At 45.2% G+C, this 24692-nt stretch overlaps 1 protein-coding gene across 3 annotated transcripts in view; it reads left to right on the forward strand.

The window, feature by feature from the left end:
* Nucleotides 1-24692, forward strand: part of LOC143764737 (sacsin-like) — a 140010-nt gene that overhangs the window by 69542 nt on the left and 45776 nt on the right. For all 3 annotated transcript variants that reach the window (XM_077250642.1, XM_077250641.1, XM_077250643.1), the window contains one exon: nucleotides 18510-18656. In XM_077250642.1, coding sequence (XP_077106757.1) covers nucleotides 18510-18656 — 147 coding nt within the window. The remainder of the gene's footprint in view (nucleotides 1-18509; nucleotides 18657-24692) is intronic.

The raw sequence follows: 24692 nt of genomic DNA on the forward strand, positions 1-24692 counted from the left end.
ATGTGTCGAGTTTTCCATGAGGTGAGTTTTGCATGTGGAGAGTTTTGCACGTGGCGAGTTTTGAGCGGCGACTTTTGTGTTTCGACTTTTATGTGGCGAGGTTGGTGTGTGTGTGGTGAAATGTGTGCTGAGGGTGGTATATGTGTTCAAGCACGTGGTAGTGTGTGGCGCATTTTGTGTGTGTGTTCATATCCCCATGTGTGGTGAGTATCCCATATCGGGGCCCCACCTTAGCAACTGTACGGTATATACTCTTTGGCGCCATCGCTCTCATTCTTTAAGTCCCCCTTGTTCACATCTGGCAGCTGTCAATTTGCCTCCCACACTTTTCCTTTCACTTTTTCCCCATTATGTAGATAGGCGCAAAATTGTCAGGGTCCAGACGTGTGACTGCAAAATTTTGTGGCTGTAGCCGCGACGGTGCAGATGCCAATCCCGGACACACACACACACACACACACACACACACACACACACACACACACACACACACACACACACACACACACACACACACACACACACACACACACATCCAGGGATATAGATATAGATATTATATATATATATCTAATATATAAAGCTGAATGTGTGTGTGTGTGTATGTATGTATGTATGTATGTATGTCCGGGATTGGCATCTGAACCGTCGCAGCTACAGCCACAAAATTTTGCACAGTCACACGTCTGGACCCCGAGAGCGTCATAGGCTATGTTGTGAGGTGAAATTTTAACCCCGCGCTTTCCAATTCACCAAACAATTTTGCCCCTATCGACATAATGGGGAAAAAGTGAAAGGAAAAGTGTTGGAGGCGTCGCAGCTACAGGCACAAAATTTTGCACAGTCACACGTCTGGACCCTGAGAGCATCAAAGCTATGTTGTGAGGTGAAATTTTAACCCCGCGCTTTCCAATTCACCAAACAATTTTGCCCCTATCTACATAATGGGGAAAAAATGAAAGGAAAAGTGTTGGAGGCAAATTAACAGCTGCCAGATGTGAACAAGGGGGACTTAAAGAATGACAGCGATGGCGCCAAAGAGTATATACTGTACAGTTGCTAAGGTGGGGCCCCAACATGGGATAATCACCACACCACCACGGGGATATGAACACACACACAAAATGCGCCACATACTACCACGTGCTCGAACACATATACCACCCTCAGCGCACATTTCACCACACATACACCAACCTCGCCACATAAAAGTAGAAACACAAAAGTCGCCGCTCAAAACTCGCCACGCGCAAAACTCTCTACATGCAAAACTCGCCACACGTGCAAAACTCACCTCATGGAAAACTCGCCACACGCAAAACTTGCACACGCAGAAAAATTGCCACACGCAGAAAAATTGCCACATGCACAAAAGTTGCAACACATGCAAAAGTTGCCTCACACAAAACTTGCACATACTCAAAAGGCACCACACATAAAACTCGCCACGCGCAAAACTCGCCATGCGCAAAACTTGCTGCACACAACGCTAACCTGTCACATGCAACTCGACACACAAAAAGTTGCTACACGCATGTCGCCACACAAAACTCATCTCACAAAAGTCCCTACATGCATGTCGCCACACGCAACTCAACACACACAACTTGACACACGAAACTCGCCCTAAAACACACACAAGTCTGGTATTATCCTTCAAAAATAAAAATCTGATTAATAAGCAGACAAACTACAAGAGCAACAAATGTACCATATAGGAATCCGGCAGCTGTCAGTCACATGACCAGTCTATTATGTGTATGTGTGAGCTAATATATACTGCCAGGGGGTGGGCTTACTGTTGGCTGGGGATTTATCAGGCTGCCATTTTAGCTTACAAATACTGAGGTAAAAATACTGACCAAATAACGTGTGAACGAGGTCTAATACAGGAGGAGATGACATACAGATATATACTATATACAGGAGGAGATGACACACAGGTATATACTATTTACAGGGGAGATGACACACAGGTATATACTATATACAGGAGGAGATGACACACAGATATATACTATATACAGGAGAGATGACACACAGGTATATACTATATAGAGGAGGAGATGACATACAGGTACATACTACATACAGGACGAGATGACATACAGGTATATACTATATACAGGAGGAGATGACACACAGGTATATACTATATACAGGAGCAGATTACCTACAGGTATATAGTATATACAGGAGGAGATGACATACAGGTATATGCTATGTATAGGAGGAGATGACATACAGGTATATACTATATACAGGAGGAGATGACACACAGATATATACTATATATAGGCGAGATGACACACAGGTATATACTATATACAGGAGATTACATACAGGTATATCTAATATATAAAGCTGAATGTGTGTATGTATGTATGTGTGTATGTCCGGGATTGGCATCTGCACCGTCGCAGCTACAGCCACAAAATTTTGCACAGTCACACGTCTGGACCCCGAGAGCGTCATAGGCTATGTTGTGAGGTGAAATTTTAACCCCGCGCGTTCCAATTCACCAAACAATTTTGCCCCTATCTACATAATGGGGAAAAAGTGAAGGGAAAAGTGTTGGAGGAAAATTGACAGCTGCCAGATGTGAACAATGAGGACTTAAAGAATGAGAGCGATGGCGCCAAAGGGTATATACCGTACAGTTGCTAAGGTGGGGCCCCGACATGGGATACTCACCACACACGGGGATATGAACACAAACACAAAATGCGCCACACACTACCACGTGCTTGAACACATATACGACCCTCAGCACACATTTCACCACACACACACCAACCTCGCCACATAAAAGTCGAAACACAAAAGTCACCACTCAAAACTCGCAACGCGCAAAACTCGCTACATGCAAAACTCGCCATATGCAAAACTAGGCTCACGCAAAACTCGCCACACGTGCAAAACTCACCTCATGGAAAACTCACCTCATGCAAAACTTGCACACACAGAAAAATTGCCACATGTACAAAAGTTGCACCACATGCAAAAGTTGCCTCACACAAAACTTGCACATACTCAAAACGCACCACACATAAAACTCGCCACGCGCAAAACTCGCCATGCACAAATCTTGCTGCACACAACTTGCTACACTAACCTGTCACATGCAACTCGACACACAAAATGTTGCTACACGCATGTCGCCACACAAAACTCATCTCACAAAAGTCGCTACATGCATGTCGCCACACGCAACTCAACACACACAACTTGACACATGAAACTCGCCCTAAAACACACACAAGTCTGGTATTATCCTTCAAAAATAAAAATCTGATTAATAAGCAGACAAACTACAAGAGCAACAAATGTACCATATAGGAAATACGGCAGCTGTCAGTCACATGACCAGTCTATTATGTGTATGTGTGAGCTAATATATACTGCCAGGGGGTGGGCTTCCTGTTGGCTGGGGATTTATCAGGCTGCCAATAGCAACCAATCACAGCTCAGCTTCTATTTTGCTACAGTTAATTAACCTGAGCTCTGATTGGTTAATATAGGCAACAAAGACATTCTCAGTATAACAAAGCTAATATATGTTGTGAAATGCTTCTATTAGCTTAGTTTTTGCCTTTTAATAATTACATTTCTATCTATTTGTTTTGTGGTTTTTGTGTGCAGAATACATTTTTGTTAACACATTCTATTTTGCTAACAGCAGTCATTAACCCGGGCGAAGCCGGGTAGTACAGCTAGTATATATATATATATATATATATATATATATATATATATATATATATATATATATATATATATATATATATATATATATATATAATATCTATTTCATATTCAAAAGTGGACACACCTTCTCATTTAAAGATTTTTCTGTATTTTCATGACTATGAAGATTGTACATTCACACTGAAGGCATCAAAACTATGAATTAACACATGTGGAATTATATACTTAAAGGGGTTGTCCACTACCTTCAATTAACCCCTCAATGTATCCCCCCGGGGCCGCTTTCTCCTGTGAGCGGCGCTATTCCGGCGGCTGAGTCCGGGTCACGTGACCCCCCAGGCTGCAGCCGCCGCTTATTTCCGCCGACGTCACGTCAATTTCCAGACTCTGGAAATTGACGTGACGTCAGCAGCAGGCGTGACCCAGCCTCCACAGACAGCAGTCACACATCAAGAGTGACTGGGCTGTGGGCGGGGCTGGGGGCTGTGCTGGGGGCGGGCGAGGCTAGGCAGGGATGATTGTGCGGGCGCCGGGGGTCTGCGTGCCGGCGCTGGTATGTGCGGGCGGGTGCCAGGGGTCTGCGTGCCGGCGCCGGTATGTGTGGGGCGGCGCCGGTATGTGCGGGCGCTGGGGGTCTGCGTGCTGGTGCCGGTATGTGCGGGCGCCGGGGGTCTGAGTGCCGGCGCCGGTATGTGCGGGCGGTGCTGGGGTCTGCGGTGGGTCTGCTGCGGGGGGGTGGTCATTGGTGTGTGTGTCTGTGTGCAGGCATCGTCCGATAGGACTACAAAGTCCCATCGGGCTCTGCCTGCTACAGTGACAGTGAGTGACACATTAGCCAATGATGGGACAGTAGTAGTCCCATCATCCGGCTAATATGTTGAATGTAAAAAAAAAACAAAAACATACACATATACAGTACAGAGATACATACAACACACACCATGTGACAGTTAACATGTGACATCATGCAACATGTGACATCATGCGACATGTGACAACATGCGACATGTGACAACATGCGACATGCAACATACGACATGACATGCAACATGCGACGACATGCAGCATGCTACATGCAACGACATGCAACATGTGACATGCACCATGCGACATGCACCATGCGACGACATGCGACATGCATCATGTGACATGAACAATGCGATGACATGTGACACCATGCGACGACATGCACCATGCGACGACATGCAACATATGACATCCAACATGCGATGATATGCGATATGCAACATGCAACATGTGATGACATGCGGCGACATGCAACATGCGACGACATGCAACATGTGACATGCACTATGCGACATGCACAATGCGATGACATGCGACATGTGACACCATGCGACGGCATGCACCATGCGACGACATGCACCATGTGACGACATGCGACGACATGCACCATGCGACGACATGTGACATGCAACATGCGACGACATGCACCATGCGACATCCACCATGCGACGACATGCACCATGCGATGACATGCACCATGCGATGACATGCGATGACATGCGACATGCAATGTGTGACGACATGCACCATGTGACATGCAACATGTGACATGCCACATGCAGTACATACATACAACATACATATAGACATACAGTACATATAACATAGATTACATACTGACCATCACTTGTCACCTTGATCCCCCGAAGCCAGCGTCATCTGTAAAAAATATTAAAATAATAAACAAACACTATACTCCCTGATCCGCAGAAATCCAATTAAAACGAGTGTCTGTCTATGATCTCCCGTGGAGAGCAGGAGCATCAGCTGATGCGACCGCTCTCCAGGGGCTCCAGGAATACAATGATGGAAGGTATCCTTCCACAATGTATTCCTCACAATGTATTCCTACGCCCCTGTGAGGAAATAATCCCTAGTCTCACTTATGGCATTGCTGTGTGAGAAATTTTCCCAGGCAGCAATTGCCATAAAGTGAGATTTGTCCTAAGATAACCTCTCAGTGATGCACTGCAGGAGCCATTGTCTCCTGTCAGTGTCACTGAAGGTCCTATAGAGCAGTGACATCACCCGATGTCACTGTTCTATAGGGGAGATCGTCGTGGGACACTCGTTATTAATTGGACTACAGCGGACAGGTAGTATACGGTTTATTATTTTACGTTTTTTGCAGGCGCTGAAGTATGGTAAGTATGGTTAAATGAAGAATATTAAAATACTTTTTTCCTAATGTGTGTGTGTTTTATTAACCCTTTCCTAGTATTGGATTAATAACACTGGCCAACAGTGAAAATGTGTCTGAAATGAAAATAGCTGGTTTGTAATAATTTTAGCATCCTAAAAACGAATATGTTACTTAAAAATCATTATTAGCTCTTGTTGCTGAGATAAATGTCATCCCTTCACCCCCGGAGCTTTTTCCGTTTTTCCGTTTTCGTTTTTCGCTCCCCTCCTTCCCAGAGCCATAACTTTTTTATTTTTCCGTCAATTTGGCCATGTGAGGGCTTATTTTTTGCGGGACGAGTTGTACTTTTGAACGACATCATTGGTTTTACCATGTCGTGTACTAGAAAACGGGAAAAAAATTCCAAGTGCAGTGAAATTGCAAAAAAAGTGCAATCCCACACTTGTTTTTTGCTTGCCTATTTTGCTAGGTTCACTAAATGCTAAAACTGACCTGCCATTATGATTCTCCAGGTCATTACGAGTTCATAGACACCTAACATGACTAGGTTATTTTTCACCTAAGTGGTGAAAAAAAATTCCAAACTTTGCAAAAAACAAAACAAAACAAAATTGCGCCATTTTCCGATACCCGTAGCGTCTCCATTTTTCGTGATCTGGGGTCGGGTGAGGGTTTATTTTTTGCGTGCCGAGCTGGCGTTTTTAATGATAGCATTTTGGTGCAGATACGTTCTTTTGATCGCCCGTTATTGCATTTTAATGCAATGTCGTGGCGACCAAAAAAAACGTAATTCTGGCGTTCCGATTTTTTTTCTCGTTACGCCGTTTTGCGATAAGGTTAATGCTTTTTTTTTATTGCTAGATCGGGCGATTCTGAACGCGGCGATACCAAATATGTGTAGGTTGGGGTTTTTTTTTATTGATTTATTTTGATTGGGGCGAAAGGGGGGTGATTTAAACTTTTATGTTTTTTTTATTTTTTTCACATTTTTAAAAACTTTTTTTTTTTACTTTTGCCATGCTTCTATAGCCTCCATGGGAGGCTAGAAGCAGGCACAGCCCGATCGGCTCTGCTATGCAGCAGCGATCATAAGATCGCTGTTACACAGCAGAATTGCAGGTGTGCTGTGAGCGCCGACCACAGGGGGGCGCTCACAGCCACCGGCAATCAGTAACCATAGAGTTCTCCAGGACCTCTATGGTTACCTTCCTGATGCATCGCCGACCCCCGATCATGTGACGGGGGTCGGCGATGCGCTCATATCCGGCCGCACGGCCGGATGCGGTAGTTAAATGCCGCTGTCTGTGTTTGACAGCGGCATTTAACTAGTTAATAGCGGCGGGTGATCGCGATTTCACCCGCCGCTATTGCGCGCACATGTCAGCTGTAAAAAACAGCTGACATGTCGCGACTTTGATGTGCGCTCACCGCCGGAGCGCACATCAAAGCGGGGGTCCCGACATGTGACATACTATACCGTCACATGTCGGGAAGGGGTTAAGATTATTATGCAGGAAAATAGGGAAATTTTGAATTTTCAACAAATGTGTATTGGTAAACCTGATTACAGACCTGTTGAACCAATGTCAGCCATTTTATTCATTGTGTCTGCATAGTTTGTACTAATTGAAGTCTCTTTCTCTTGTTGCAGTAATTTTGTGGAGAGAATTTACACTTTGAAAATGCCTCGTAAATGTGCAAATATTGTTAACAATTTTTGTTACGTGTGTGGTTATGTGACATTTGCCAACCAAAGAAGACCAATTACTCCACTTGTGAAGACTGCTTACCATCATTACTTTGGTGTAAAGGTTGGTGATCAGGAGAAGCCCTGGGCTCCACACATTTGCTGCAATAGTTGTTCAGTAAATCTGGTTGCATGGTTGAAGAATAAAGGACGTTCTATGCGTTTTGGTGTGCCAATGATTTGGAGGGAGCCAAGAAATCATGTAGACGACTGCTATTTCTGCATGGTTGCTCCTCTTCAGCATGGCATGTCAAGAAAAAAGAAGGGGACTATTGAGTACCCTAACATCCCCTCGGCTATAAGACCAGTCCCACATGGGAAAGATCTTCCCGTTCCTCGCCCTCCAAAGGAATATGTACTGGAATCAGATCAGGAGGAAGAATCGCCCGGAAGTTCATCACAAGATCTTGAATATGATTCACAGTCTGCATCAAATGAACCACATTTGCTTTCTCAGGGTGAACTCAATGATCTGATACGCGACCTGGACCTGTCGAAAGAAAAGGCAGAGCTTCTGGCTTCAAGATTAAAACAATGGAACTTTCTACTGTACAATGTTAAAGTGACTGCCTATAGGCATCGACAAAGAGATTTACATGTTTATTTTAAAAAGCAAGACAATCTCGTTTTCTGCACCAGTGTTGATGGTTTAATGTCCGCTATGAATGTTCAGTACAACCCACTAGATTGGAGACTTTTCATCGACGGTTCAAAGGTTAGTTTAAAAGCTGTACTATTGCACAATGGAAATGTTCTTCCTTCCGTTCCTGTAGGCCATGCTGTTTGCATGAAAGAAACCTACAACAATATGAAACTGCTTCTGGACGCAATAAAATACAGTGACCACCAATGGCAGATCTGTGCAGACTTGAAAGTGGTTGCAATATTGTTAGGCATGCAGTTGGGATACACAAAATATTGCTGTTTCCTATGTGAGTGGGACAGCCGTGCTAGATCTTCTCACTACAATATAAAAGTGTGGCCTACAAGGGACAAAATGTGTCCTGGAATTAAGAATGTTCAACACTGTCCACTTGTTGAACGCAGTAAAATCATTCTGCCGGCGCTACACATTAAACTTGGTCTTATGAAAAATTTTGTTAAGGGAATGAACCAAGAAGGAAATGCTTTTAAGTACCTCAGAGGGAAGTTTCCACAACTCAGTGATGCTAAAGTGAAAGAAGGTGTCTTCATTGGTCCTCAAATTCGTGACCTACTTAGGGATGGAAATTTTGACGAGATCCTACAAGGCAATGAGAAGGCGGCATGGCAAGCCTTCAGAGATGTTGTACGTGGCTTCTTGGGAAACAGACGAGTTGATAACTATGTTGATATTGTGAATAACCTTCTTACGAAGTATCATAAATTAGGCTGCAACATGTCATTAAAAATACACTTTCTGGACTCTCATCTGGATTTCTTCCCGGACAATTGTGGTGCAGTAAGCGATGAGCATGGTGAGCGATTCCACCAAGATATTTTAAATATGGAACAAAGATATCAGGGCAAGTGGAATGCTTCCATGCTTGCAGACTACTGTTGGACATTAATCAGAGATGTACCAGAAGAAAACTTCAATAGACAAGCAAAAAGAAAGCGTTCTCGTGAATAGGTCTTGTCTGAACTGTTGTGTTCAGTTAATGTATTGTGTTCTTGCTATTTTAATCATATTTTAAACAATATTTCAAGTTTGAACATGACATTTGTGTGCAATTTATACTCTTGTAATGAATGCTTCTCGCTACCTACAGCACATACATCCATGGCGTGTATCTAAAAAACGAGAGCTAATTAAACAATTCTGTGGGTATATTTGAGTTTCTCGACCCAAAATTAGTAATATTTGCCTATTTTCATCAAAGAAACATAAAAAAAGTTGTTTTTTGTTGGCCTGTGTAATGGATAGGTGTCTTATTGACACCTCTCCGTTATTAACCTGGCTTAATGTCACCTTACAATAGCAAGGTGACATTAACCCCTTATTACCCCATATCCCACCCCTTACAGATGCGCCGTTTCTGGGGCAGCTGCGGACTGGTATTTGTAGCCGGGGGGGGGGGGGGACCAATATCCATGGCCCCTCTCTAGGCTATGAATATCAGCCCGCAGCTGTCTGCGTAGCCTTTCTGGCTATAAAATATAGGGTGACCCCACGTCATTTTTTTGGGGGGTCCCCCTATTTTAATAGCCAGTAAAGGCTACGCAGACAGCTGCTGGCTGATATTCATAGCAGGCTACAAATATTGGCCCCCGGCCTTCGGCTTTCCCCCTCTGGTGCAGAAAATTGCGTGGGAGCCCATGCCGTTTTTTTCCGTTTTTTTATATTAAACGCTCATTAAGGCCTTTTTCACACTTGCGTCGGTACGGGTCCGTCGCTATGTGTCGGGCCTACGTACCGATGCACGTTGTGAAATTTGTGCACGACGTGGGCAGCGGATGCAGTTTTTCAACGCATCCGCTGCCCATTCTGAGGTCCGGGGAGGAGGGGGTGGAGTTTTGGCCCCGCATGTGCGGTAGAAAATGGCGGACGCGACGAACAAAAAAGCGTTCACTTGAACGTTTTTCCGTGCCAATGGTCCGCCAAAACACGATGGATCAGTTGCACGACGGATGTGATGTGTGGCCATCCGTCGAGATCCGTCACTAATACAAGTCTATGGGTAAAAAACGCATCCTGCGAGCACATTTGCAGGATCCGTTTTTTTCCCAAAAAGACAGATTGCGACGGATTGCTAAAAACGCAAGTATGAAAGTAGCCTTAGAAACATCGGCCTTTCTATTATATATCTATGGATCTATCTATCTATAGATATATTTATAGATAGATATATGGATAGATACAACTATGTATCTATAGATATATCTGGCTGCTTTCACACATCAGGTTTTTGCCGTCAGGCACAATCCGGCGAGTATTGAAAAAAACGGATCGTTTTTTTCCTCCGGATCCCTTTTTTTCTCAGAGTTGTATTAGCGCCGGATTGCGCCTGATGGTCACACGTTTCATCCGTTTTTTTGCCGGATCCATCAAAAAAGCTGTTTCTGCCGGGCGGAAACACATACAGAGGAACGTTTTTTCAGTCCGGCGAAAAAACCCACAGCGATGGATCCGGCGAAAAACATATGAAACTGAGATGTGAAATGATGAATCCGGCCTCCGAATCTGTTTTTTCATGCATGTTTCCATTCAAATCATGCACATTTTCCATTTATTTATTTATTTCCAAAAACAGCATCAAAACTGCACCAAAAACTGCATCAAAACCTGGAGCAGTTTTGCAGTTTTGATGCAGTTTTTGGTGCGGTTTTGATGCGTTTTTTATGCATTTTTTTGGACGGTTTTGATGCATTTTTTAATTTGCTTTTGGTGCGGTTTTTGCGCGGTTTTTATGCGTTTTGGTGCGTTTTTGAAAAGCTAAGTAAAGATGTATTGAACAAAAAAAAAAGATTTGTGATGTCATTATTGTCCAACCTCCTCTTTTACATTTGTCCAACCCACACTCCATTACACACAGACAGATAGACGATAGATGAAATGGATAGAAAGATCTACATATAGATAGATCTATAGATGCATACATCTATCTATTCATATATCTATCTATAGATATATCTGGATAGGCACTTTTTTTGCAATTTCATTGCACTTTGAATTTTTTTCACATTTTCTGTTACAAGACATGGTAAAACCAATGGTGTCGTTCAAAAGTAGAACTTGTCCCGCAAAAGGCAAGCCCTTACATGGCCATATTGACCGAAAAATTATGGCCCTGGAAAGAAGGGGAGCGATAAACGAAAACAAAAAAGCTCCAGGGGTGAAGGGGTTTAGAAACATGGATATGGACATATCTATGGAAATAGACATAGATACATCTGTATCTATCTATCTATCTATCTATCTATCTATCTATCTATCTATCTATCTATCTATCTATCTATCCATTACAGATAGATAGATAGAGTGTGGGTTGGACAGAAATGACATCAGAAATCTTTTTGAAGATAGAGGGGGGAGAGGAGGAAGGGGTTTGGGTGTGTTTTGGAGTGGGTGTGCCAGGTGCAGAGTTACAGGCGAGTGCAATGCATCATGGAACTTGTAGTATTAGAGCACAGTAAGTCAGGAGAAAGGAAGTTGTCGATTAACCCCATGAGAGCTGGATCCAGCACTAAAGATGTGCTGCTACAGCATGATAAAAGGTAATATTGCTAAAATAAACACAGTAGATGTTTTCAGTGGCACATAATAGCAAGATTTATGGAAAAAAAAAGTTATAGTAGTGGACAACTTCTTTAACAAAAAAGTGTCAAACAACTGAATAATCTAGGTTCTTCAAAGTAGCCACCTTTTGCTTTGACGACTGCTTTTCACACTCTTGGCATTCTCTTGATGAGATTGATGGGAATGGTCTTCCAACAATCTTGAAGGAGTTCCCAGAGATGCTTAGCACTTGTTGGCCCTTTTGCCTTCACTCTGCGGTCCAGCTCACCCCAAACCATCTCGATTGGGTTCAGGTCTGGTGACTGTGGAGGCCAGGTCATCTGGTGTAGCACCCCATCACTCTCCTTCTTTGTCAAATAGCCCTTACACAGCCTGGAAGTGTGTTTGGGGTCATTGTCCTGTTGAAAAATAAATGATGGTCCAACTAAACGCAAACCGGATGGAATAGCATGCCGCTGCAAGATGCTGTGGTAGCCATGGTGGTTCAGTATGCCTTCAATTTTGAATAAATCACCAACAGTGTCACCAGCAAAGCACCCCCACACCATCACACCACCTCCTCCATGCTTCATGGTGGGAACCAGGCATGTAGAGTCCATCTGTTCACCTTTTCTGCGTTGCACAAAGACACGGTGGTTGGTACCAAAGATCTCAAATTTGGACTCCTCAGACCAAAGCACAGATTTCCACTGGTCTATTGTCCATTCCTTGTGTTCTTTAGTCCAAACAAGTCTCTTCTGCTTGTTGCCTGTCCTTAGCAGTGGTTTCCTAGCAGCTATTTTACCATGAAGGCCTGCTGCACAAAGTCTCCTCTTAACAGTTGTTGTAGAGATGTCTGCTGCTAGAACTCTGTGTGGCATTGACCTGGTCTCTAATCTGAGCTGCTGTTAACCTGCGATTTCTGAGGCTGGTGACTTGGATAAACTTATCCTCAGAAGCAGAGGTGACTCTTGGTCTTCCTTTCCTGGGGCGGTCCTCATGTGAGCCAGTTTCTTGTAGTTTCTTTGTAGCTCTTGATGGTTTTTGCCACTGCACCTGGGGACACTTTCAAAGTTTTCCCAATTTTTCAGACTGACTGACCTTCATTTCTTAAAGTAATGATGGCCACTCGTTTTTCTTTACTTAGCTGCTTTTTTCTTTCCATAATACAAATTCTAACAGTCTATTCAGTAGGACTATCCACTGTTTATCCACCAGACTTCTGCTCAGCACAACTGATGGTCCCAACCCCGTTTATAAGGCAAGAAATCCCACTTATTAAAACCTGACAGGGCACACCTGTGAAGTGAAGACCATTCCCGGTGACTACCTCTTGAAGCTCATCAAGAGAATGCCAAGAGTGTGCAAAGCAGTCGCAAAAGGTGGCTACTTTGAAGAACCTAGAATATAAGACACAATTTCAGTTGTTTCACACTTTTTTTTGTTAATTATATAATTCTACATGTGTTAATTCATAGTTTTGATGCCTTCAGTGTGAATGTACAATTTCCATAGTCATGAAAATAGAGGAAAATATTTAAATGAGAAGGTGTGTCCAAACTTTTGGTCTGTACTGTGTGTGTGTATGTAAGTAAGTAAGTGTGTGTATGTATGTATGTGTGTGTGTGTGTGTGTGTGTATATATATATATATATATATATATATATATATATATATATATATATATATATATATATATATATATATATATATATATATATATATACACGCTGGGAGCGTCACTCTGTCCGAAGCCTTTATAGACTGCGCCGGCGCAGTCTGGACCCCACAGAGCGACGCTCCCAGGAGATCGCGGTATGCGTAAGCGCTGAACGCACACCGCGATCTCCAACGGAGAAGCAGGGACGAGCCAGGAGGGTGAGTATACTTACCTGTCCCGTTCCACCGACGCGATTCTGGGCCATGAATGTCCCCCTGCTCCCGGAATCGGCGCCTGCGCAGTCCGCGCTTTCCGGCGCCATTTTATTGAAGACACATTGCAGTGTGTCTTCAAGAAAATGTCGCCGGAAAGCGCGGACTGCGCAGGCGCCGATTCCGGCACCAGGAGGACACAGAAAATGGCGCCGGAAATGAATGAGGTAGCGCAAGTAACAAATTGCTGTTCCATGAGGCTGTGGCACTTCATGCCACAGCTATTTGTTACTTTCACCACCTGATTCATTTCCGCCGCCATTTTCTTGGTCCTGCTCCCGGAATCGGAGCCTGCGCAGTCCGCGCTTTCCGGCGCCATTTTCTTGAAGACACATTGCAGTGTGTCTTCAAGAAAATGGCGCCGGAAAGCGCGGACTGCGCAGGCGCCGATTCCGGGAGCAGGACCAAGAAAATGTCGGCGGTCGGCGGAAATGAATCAGGTGGCGACAGCCGCCGCACCCAGCACAGCCGCCCACAGCCGACACACCCAGCACAGCCACCGCACCCAGCACAGCCGCCGCACCCAGCACAGCCACCCACAGCCGCCGCACCCACCACAGCCACGCACAGCCGCCTACAGCCACGCACAGCCGCTGCACCCAGCACAGCCGTCCACAGCCGCCGCACCTAGCACAGCCACGCACAGCCACCCACAGCCGCCGCACCCAGCACAGCCACGCACAGCCGCCGCACCCAGCACAGCCACGCACAGCCGCCCACAGCCACCCACAGCCACGCACAGCCGCCTACAGCCACTGCACCCAGCACAGCCGTCCACAGCCGCCGCACCCAGCACAGCCACCCACAGCCGCCGCACCCACCACAGCCACCGCACCCAGCACAGCCATGCACAGCCGCCGCACCCAGCACAGCCACGCACAGCCGCCTACAGCCACGCACAGCCACCGCACCCAGCACAGCCGTCCACAGCCACCGCACCCAGCACAGCCGCCGCACCCAGCACAGCCGCCGCACCCAGCACAGCCGCCGCACCCAGCACAGCCGCCGCACCCAGCACAGCCGCCGCACCCAGCACAGCCGCCGCACCCAGCACAGCCACCGCACCCAGCACAGCCACGCACAGCCGCCACGCACAGCCACGCACAGCCACCGCACCCAGCACAGCCGTCCACAGCAGCCGCACCCAGCACAGCCACCCACAGCCGCCGCACCCACCACCGCACCCAGCACAGCAACGCACAACCGCCGCACCCAGCACAGCCGCCGCACCCAGCACAGCCGCCGCACCGAGCACAGCCGCCGCACCCAGCACAGCCACGCACAGCCGCCTACAGCCACGCACAGCCGCTGCACCCAGCACAGCCACCGCACCCAGCACAGCCGTCCACAGCCGCCGCACCCAGCCCAGCCACCCACAGCCGCCCGCACCCAGCACAGCCACACACAGCCGCGCCACATACAGCTGCCCGCACTCAGCACAGCCACATACAGCCGCCCGCACTCAGCACAGCTGCCCGCACTCAGCACAGCCGCCCGCACTGATGCGGGCGCAGGATGGAGCAGCACGTGATGGGATGGGGGCGCAGGATGGGAGCACATGACAGGATGGGGATGCAGGATGGAGCAGCACATGACAGGATGGGGGCGCAGGATGGAGCAGCACATGACACGGTGGAGCAGCACATGACATGGGGATGCACGGTGGAGCAGCACATGACACGGTGGAGCAGCACATGACAGGATGGGGATGCAGGATGGAGCAGCACATGACACGGTGGAGCAGCACATGACAGGATGGGGATGCAGGATGGAGCAGCACATGACACGGTGGAGCTGCACATGACAGGATGGGAGAGCAAGATGGGAGCAGCACATACCAGGATGGAGACCATATACCAATATAAATGCTCGCCACCCGGGCGTAGAACGGGTTCAATAGCTAGTATGTATATATATATATATATATATATATATATATATATATATATATATATATATATATATATATATATATATATATATATATATATATATATATATATATTAGCTGTACTACCCGGCTTCGCCAGGGGTAATAACTGCTGTTAGCAAAATAGAATGTGTTAACAAAAATGTATTCTGCACAAAAAAAACACAAAACAAATAGATAGAAATGTAATTATTAAAATGCAAAAACTAAGCTAATAGAAGCATTTTACAACATATATTTCAACACCAGAGATATTCCACACAGATTTAACTAAATTGGCCAAGTAATGTGAAGTAATCTTCTACTACTTATTCGAGAGCCTTTTGATAAACGACATTCTTAGTTTTTCCTTCAGGTGCAAAGACAAACAGATTTTTGGCTGTTCCAACTCTTGAACAGGCCACATAAAGTTGACCATGAGAAAAGCATGGAGATTGTAAATCTAAGCTAGCTGAAGAGCCCGGCGTTGCCTGGGCATAGTAAATATCTGTGGTTAGTTATAGCACCTCACTTCTCTTATTTTCCCATCACGCCTCTCATTTTCCCCATCACGCCTCTCATTTTCCCCCCACATCTCTCATTTTCTCCCTCACACCTCTCATTTTCCCCCTCACTCCTCTTATTTTCCCCCTCACTCCTCTCATTCCCCCCTAACACTTGTCATTTCGACCTCACATCTGTCATTTTCCAATCACTCCACTATTTTCCCTCACTCCTCTCATTTTGCACTCACACCTTTTCATTTTCACCTCACACCTCTCATTTTCACCTCAGTATATACATGTTTGTCATCTCCCTTATATATAGTATACACCTGTATGTCATCTCCTGTATATAGTATATACCTGTATGTCATCTCCTATATATAGTATATACCTGTATGTAATCTCCTCCTGTATATAGTATATACCTGTGTCATCTCACCTATATATAGTATATATCTGTGTGTCATCTCCTCCTGTATATAGTATATACCTGTATGTCATCTCCTCCTATACATAGCATATACCTGTATGTCATCTCCTCCTGTATATACTATATACCTGTAGGTAATCTGCTCCTGTATATAGTATATACCTGTATGTCATCTCCTGCTGTATGTAGTATGTACCTGTATGTCATCTCCTCCTCTATATAGTATATACCTGTGTGTCATCTCTCCTGTATATAGTATATATCTGTGTGTCATCTCCTCCTGCATATAGTTTATACCTGTGTGTCATCTCCCCTGTAAATAGTATATACCTGTGTGTCATCTCCTCCTGTATATAGTATATATCTGTATGTCATCTCCTCCTGTATTAGACCTCGTTCACACGTTATTTGGTCAGTATTTTTACCTCCGTATTTGTAAGCTAAATTGGCAGCCTGATAAATCCCCAGCCAACAGTAAGCCCACCCCCTGGCAGTATATATTAGCTCACACATACACATAATAGACTGGTCATGTGACTGACAGCTGCCGGATTCCTATATGGTACATTTGTTGCTCTTGTAGTTTGTCAGCTTATTAAACAGATTTTTATTTTTGAAGGATAATACCAGACTTGTGTGTGTTTTAGGGCGAGTTTCGTGTGTCAAGTTGTGTGTGTTGAGTTGCGTGTGGCGACATGCATGTAGCGACTTTTGTGAGATGAGTTTTGTGTGGCGACATGCGTGTAGCAACTTTTTGTGTGTCGAGTTGCATGTGACAGGTTAGTGTAGCAAGTTGTGTGCAGCAAGTTTTGCGCATGGCGAGTTTTGCGCGTGGCGAGTTTTATGTGTGGTGGCTTTTGAGTATGTGCAAGTTTTGTGTGAGGCAACTTTTGCATGTGTTGCAACTTTTGTGCATGTGGCAATTTTTCCGCGTGTGCAAGTTTTGCGTGTGGCGAGTTTTCCATGACGTGAGTTTTGCACGTGTGGCGAGTTTTGCATGTGGAGAGTTTTGCGCGTGGCGAGTTTTGAGCGGCGACTTTTGTGTTTCAACTTTTATGTGGCGAGGTTGGTGTATGTGTGATGAAATGTGCGCTGAGGGTGGTATATGTGTTCGAGCACGTGGTAGTGTGTGGCGCATTTTGTGTGTGTGTTCATATCCCCGTGGTGGTGTGGTAATTATCCCATGGCGGGGCCCCACCTTAGCAACTGTACAGTATATACTCTTTGGCGCCATCGCTCTCATTCTTTAAGTCCCCCTTGTTTACATCTGGCAGCTGTTAATTTGCCTCCAACACTTTTCCTTTCATTTTTTCCCCATTATGTAGATAGGGGCAAAATTGTTTGGTGAATTGGAAAGCGCGGGGTTAAAATTTCACCTCACAACATAGCTTTGACGCTCATATATATATATATATATATATATATATATATATATATATATATATAATTTTTTTTGTTTTTTTCATATGTTTTTTTTTATGATTGATAATTTGTTTATATACTGCAAAACCATAATATTGCAGTATACAGGAATATTACTCATCTGCTATGAGGTGGAGACCATCGTCATACGTGCACCAGAGCCTTCTGCCAGCCATTGCAACCCATTGGTTCCTGTGACGTAGTGGGAGACTGCGTCTTATAAATGGTTAAACAATCAAACATACAGTCATGCTTAATGTTTAGTGCCGGTTCCCTCTAACAAGCAGCATTGACCTGCTATGATGCAGCAGTTTTTGTATGATGCAATCTCTTTACCAGTAAGCTCACCTGGGATGCCCTCCATTAATGCTGACTATGCTGGTAACACATCCCCACTTAAATGTTTGATTATCTATATCTAGATAAAGCTGAAAGAGACAGAATTCTAAGTGAAAGAATTGAATTCTGAGATTTGTTTTTGTTGCAGGTCCTTCTCTTCTGGTGTACAATAATGAGATGTTTAGTGACCGTGACTGGGAAGGGATCCAGAAACCAGGGAACAGCATTAAACGCAAAGACCCGGACACTGTGGGGAGATTTGGACTGGGCTTTAACTCTGTATATCACATGACAGGTTAGTCTGACATCTATTCCATGTGTATTGATGAAGCTTTTGTTTTCTGCTGGACAAAATTAAAAAACAACAAATGTTAATGGGGCTATCGGACACCGCATACTTCTGCATCTATAGATGAGTGGCGCTAATCCTGTTGTCCATATACCTATCGAGACACGTGTACCATCAACTGTCATGTCACATGACTGGGAATCCGATTGTATTGTTGTTACGCTGCTTTGAATCAGTTTGCCCCTTTTAGAGGTTTGTCCTGTGTCTCTCCCTGTAGCCCAGCTCAGATGTAAATAATTCCTTCCTTCTTCACCAGTTAATGTTTGTCAGCCATCTTGCTAGGTTTATCTCTGTGTATATCTGGTTCAGAATTGTCTTTTTATCTACTGCAACCACTACAGCTATTGGAGCTACTGCTGTTACTATTGTGCATAATAATCAATTAACCCCAAACTATTCATGTCACAAATCCTTCTGAAACCTTGATTCAGATGTGTAGAGATGTAGAGATTTGTTCTTCATGTTCTGGCTGTGCTGAGATGTGATCAAAGCCATCCCAAAAAAACCCTATACAAATCAAAGATCCATATGCAGGAACAGACCAGCCTACCGGTTGGCCAGAGGCCAGTCATGGACTCAAAGGTCCTGCTGAAGTTTGCAACCAATCACATGAATCCAAGATCCATCTATTAAAGGGGTTGGCCACATTATAAAAAAATTCCTTACTTGTCATGAACTGCTATAAAGTTATAGAAGTTGAAAAACATGTACAGTAGATCAATAAAGTTCAACCTTTCTTCACCAGTTCTACATTATTTATTGCTAGATTGTTTATAACCCACTATGCCATTTATAAATGCTGAAATACAAAAAAAAACTGGGAAAGAAAAAGCGCAATAGGGTTTTATCCAATGACAATGGGGTGTCAGGAAAAAGGGGAGATAGCAAGGTGACTAAGTTGCTAAATAGCAACACACAAACGGTATGTAACAGCTGCTGTACAGATACTGGTTGAGAGGACGACCACAGGAATCAGAGAAACACAAACAGGTATCATGTATGCACTGTCCAGGTTTGTCCTGATGAAGAGGTCCTGCGTGACATCAAAACGTGTACACTTTTAATCTGTTCCAATAAATGTTTTTTATCCTAAGGATATTCTATCTCCGCAGTGCATAAATGATACCTCCGTTCGTGTTTCTCTGATTTATAAATGCTGTTATAGTACACTACCTCTAGAGGTTGGCATTCCAGTCTGACTGCTCTAACTGTAAAGAACCCTTTCCTGTTTAGATGCTGGAAAGAAATGTCATGTGTCCTTTGTGTTGACCACTAGTATTGAGCGATACCTTCCGATATTCGGAAATATTGGGATCAGATTGGATCGGCCGATATCCAAAAAATATCGGATATCGCCGATACCGGAAACCAATGCAAGTCAATGGGACACAAATATCGGAATGAAAATAAGCCCTTTCTTTCCTTATAATCCTGTTCCGGAGGGGGGAAGAGTGTGGGCGGAGACTGCGTGTCTGTGGGGGGTCTGTGCGGGCCTGCCGGGGGTCTGTGCGGGCCTGCCGGGGGTCTGTGCGGACCTCTCGGGGGTCTGTACAGGCCTCTCGGGGGTCTGTGCGGGCCTGCCGGGGGTCTGTACGGGCCTGCTGGGGGGGTCTGTACGGGCCTGCTGGGGGTCTGTGCGGGCCTTTTGGGGGTCTGTGCGGGCCTCTCAGGGGTCTGTGCGACCTGCCGGGTGTCTGTACGGGTGTGCAGGCATCGTCCGATGGGACTATGCCTGCTACAGTGGCAGTGATTGACACATTAGCCAATGATGGGACAGTAGTAGTCCCATCATCCGGCTAATGTGTTGAATGTAAAAAAAAAAAAAAAGAAAAAACATACATACTACATACATACAACATGCTACCTACCTACCTACATACATACATACATACATACATACATACATATTCCATACATACATACATATTCCATACATACATACATATTCCATACATACATACATATTCCATACATACATACATACATACATACATACTGCATACATACATACTGCATACATACTACATACAACATACTGCATACATACTGCAACATACCACATACTGCAACATACCACATACTGCAACATACCACATACATACCACATACATACCACATACATACCACATACATACCACATACATACCACATACATACCACATACATACCACATACATACCACATACATACCACATACATACCACATACATACCACATACATGATCTTTTTATTACTAACAAACTTTCCTTCCTCGCCATCACCGAAACCTGGCTCACCTCTTCTGACACAGCCTCTCCTGCTGCACTCTCGTATGGTGGCTTCCACCTTTCTCACACACCTCGCCCCAGCAGCAAGCATGGTGGAGGAGTTGGTTTTCTCCTGTCAGATAACTGCTCTTTCACCCCAATCCCACTGCCACCCTCTGTTACCCTCCCTTCCTTTGAGGTGCACTCTGTGCGCATCTACTCCCCCTCCAACTGGCTGTCATTTACCGCCCCCCAGGGCCAGCCACCACCTTCTTTGACCACTTCACCACCTGGCTACTTCATTTCCTTTCCGCTGACATCCCCACTATCATCTTGGGTGACTTCAACATCTCCATTGACACTTCCCTCTCAGCTGCCACTAAACTTCTATCTCTCACTTCCTCCTTCGGCCTCACTCAATGGTCTTCTGCAGCCACTCACAAAGATGGTCACACACTGGATCTCATCTTCACCCACCTCTGCTTCCTGTCTAACCTCTCTAACTTGCCTCTCCCTCTTTCTGACCACAATCTACTCACATTCTCTTCCCTCTCCACTCCTTGTCTACAATCCCCACCCCACAAACTTGCACACCCTTGCAGAAATCTTAAACACCTTGATCTACATTCACTCTCTGAATCCCTCCTCCCTCTCACAGACATAAGTTCCCTACACAATGCGGATGACGCTGCCACTCTATATAACACCACAATAGCTGCAGCTTTGGAATCTCTTGCCCCTCTCACACATACCAAAGCTCGCAAAATCAACAGACAGCCCTGGCACACCAGCCTGACCAAAGAACTGAGTCCAGGGCTGCTGAGCGGAGATGGAAAAGATCCCACTCCAACGAGCACTTCATCGCATTCAAACAGTCCCTCACTACTTTCAAGACCACACTCGCCACAGCAAAACAAACCTACTTCTCATCTCTCATATCCTCCCTGTCTCACAACCCTAAACAGTTATTCAACACCTTCAACTCTCTACTCCGTCCCCCAGCACCTCCTCCCTCCCCACTCATCTCAGCTGAAGACTTTGCCTCATTTTTCAAGCAGAAGATTGAGGACATCAGAGACAGTTTTAGTCGACAACCCCCAGAGCCCTTCCTCTGAGCCCAGAGCCCTTCCTCCCAACTACCCAGACCTCCACCTCCAAAACCAACTTCTCCACCATTACAGAAGACCAACTCTCCACTCTGCTCTCAAGATCGCATCTCACCACCTGTGCACTTAACCCGATCCCTTCCCACTTCATCCCAAACCTCGCCACAGTCTTCATCCCAACTCTAACCCATCTCTTCAACCTATCACTAACAACTGGTGTTTTCCCCTCAAGCTTTGAACGTGCCTCAATCACACCTATCCTCAAAAAGCCCTCTCTTGACGCATCCTCTGTATCTAGCTACCGCCCTATATCACTTCTCCCCTATGCCTCAAAACTATTGGAACAACACGTCCATCTTGAACTGTCCTCCCATCTATCTTCCTGCTCCCTCTTCGACCGCTTACAATCAGGCTTCCGGTCACACCACTCCACTGAAACTGCCCTAACTAAGGTCACCAATGACCTATTAACCGCCAAGAGCAAGCGACACTACTCTGTCGTCCTCCTCCTGGACCTGTCCTCCGCCTTTGACACAGTGGACCATTCCCTATTACTACAGACCCTCTCTTCCCTTGGCATCAGACTTGGCCCTATCCTGGATCTTGTCATACCTAACTGACCGAACATTCAGTGTCTCCCATTCACACACCACCTCCTCACCTCGCCCCCTATCTGTCGGAGTCCCGCAAGGTTCAGTTCTAGGGCCCCTGCTCTTCTCCATTTACACTTTTGGCCTGGGACAGCTCATAGAATCTCACGGTTTTCAGTATCATCTCTATGCTGACGATACACAGATCTACATCTCTGGACCAGATATCACCACCACCCTACTAACCAGAATCCCTCAATGTCTGTCCGCTATTTCATCCTTCTTTTCCACTAGATTTCTAAAACTTAACCTGAACAAAACAGAATTCATTGTCTTTCCCCCATCTCAATCGACCCCCCCCCCCCCCAACGAACCTATCCATTACAGTAAACAGCTGCCCACTCTCCCCAGTCCCACAAGCTCGCTGCCTCGGGGTAATCCTTGACACTGATGTCTCCTTCAAACCGCATATCCAAGCCCTTTCCATTTCCTGCCGCCTTTAACTCAAAAATATTTCACGGATCCGTACATTCCTAAACCAAGAATCTGCGAAGACCCTAGTCCATGCCCTGATCATCTCCCGCCTCGACTACTGTAACCTCCTGCTCTGTGGCCTCCCCTCTAACACTCTCGCACCCCTCCAATCTATTCTAAACTCAGCTGCCCGACTAATCCACCTGTCCCCCCGCTATTACCCGGCCTCTCCCCTCTTGTCAATCCCTTCACTGGCTCCCCATTACCCAGAGACTCTATTACAAAAGCCTAACCATGACATACAAGGCCATCCACCACCTGTCTCCTCCATACATATGTGACCTCGTCTCCCGGTACTTTCCTGCACGCAACCTCCGATCCTCACAAGATCTTCTCTCCTCCCCTCTTATCTCCTCTTCCCACAATCGCATACAAGATTTCTCTCGCGCATCACCCCTACTTTGGAACTGTCTACCACAACACATCAGACTTTCACCTACCATCGAAACCTTCAAAAAGAACTTGAAGACCTACCTCTTCCGGCAAGCCTACAACCTACAGTAACCACCGATCGACCAAACCACTGCACGACCAGCTCTATCCTCACCTACTGTATCCTCACCCATCCCTTGTAGATTGTGAGCCCTCGTAGGCAGGGTCCTCTCTCCTCCTGTACCAGCTGTGACTTGTATTGTTCAAGATTATTGTACTTGTTTTTATTATGTATACCCCTCCTCACATGTAAAGTGCCATGTAATAAATGGCACTATAATAATAATACATACTACATACATACTACATACAGTACATTCATACATTACATACAATACATACATATAGACATACAGTACATATAACATAGAGTACATACTCACCATCACTTGTCACTTTGTTCCCCGAAGCCAGTGTCATCTGTAAAAATATGAAAATAACAAACAAACAATATACTCCCTGATCCGCAGAAACCCACGCGTGTCCCACGACGATCTTCCGTGGAGAATGGCAGCATCAGCTGATACAACCGCTCTCTAGGGGCACCAGGAATACAATGACGGGAGGAAGGTATCCTTCCGCACTGTATTCCGCCGCCGCTGTAAAAAAAATAGTCCCTAGTCTCACTTATGGCATTGCTGTGTGAGAAATTTTCCCACGCAGCAATTGCCATAAAGTAAGACTTTGAACTATAGTAACCTCTCAGTGATGCACTGCAGGAGCCATTGTCTCCTGTCAGTGTGTCACTGGAGGCCCTATAGAGCAGTGACATCACCCGATGTCACTGTTCTATAGGGGAGATCGTCGTGGGACACTCGTTATTAATTGGACTACGGCGGACAGGTTTATTATTTTATGTTTTTTGTAGGCGCTGAAGTATGGTAAGTATGGTTAAATGAAGAATATTAAAATACTTTTTTCCTAATGTGTGTGTGTGTGTTTTATTAACCCTTTACTAGTATTGTATTAATAATGGTAATAAGGGGTTAATGACACCTTGCTATTGTAAGGTGACATTAAGCCGGGTTAATAATGGAGAGGCGTCAATAACACGGCTTAATGTCACCTTACAA

This window comes from Ranitomeya variabilis, chromosome 4, assembly GCF_051348905.1.
Source record: "Ranitomeya variabilis isolate aRanVar5 chromosome 4, aRanVar5.hap1, whole genome shotgun sequence".
Classification (NCBI taxonomy): Eukaryota; Metazoa; Chordata; class Amphibia; order Anura; family Dendrobatidae; genus Ranitomeya; species Ranitomeya variabilis.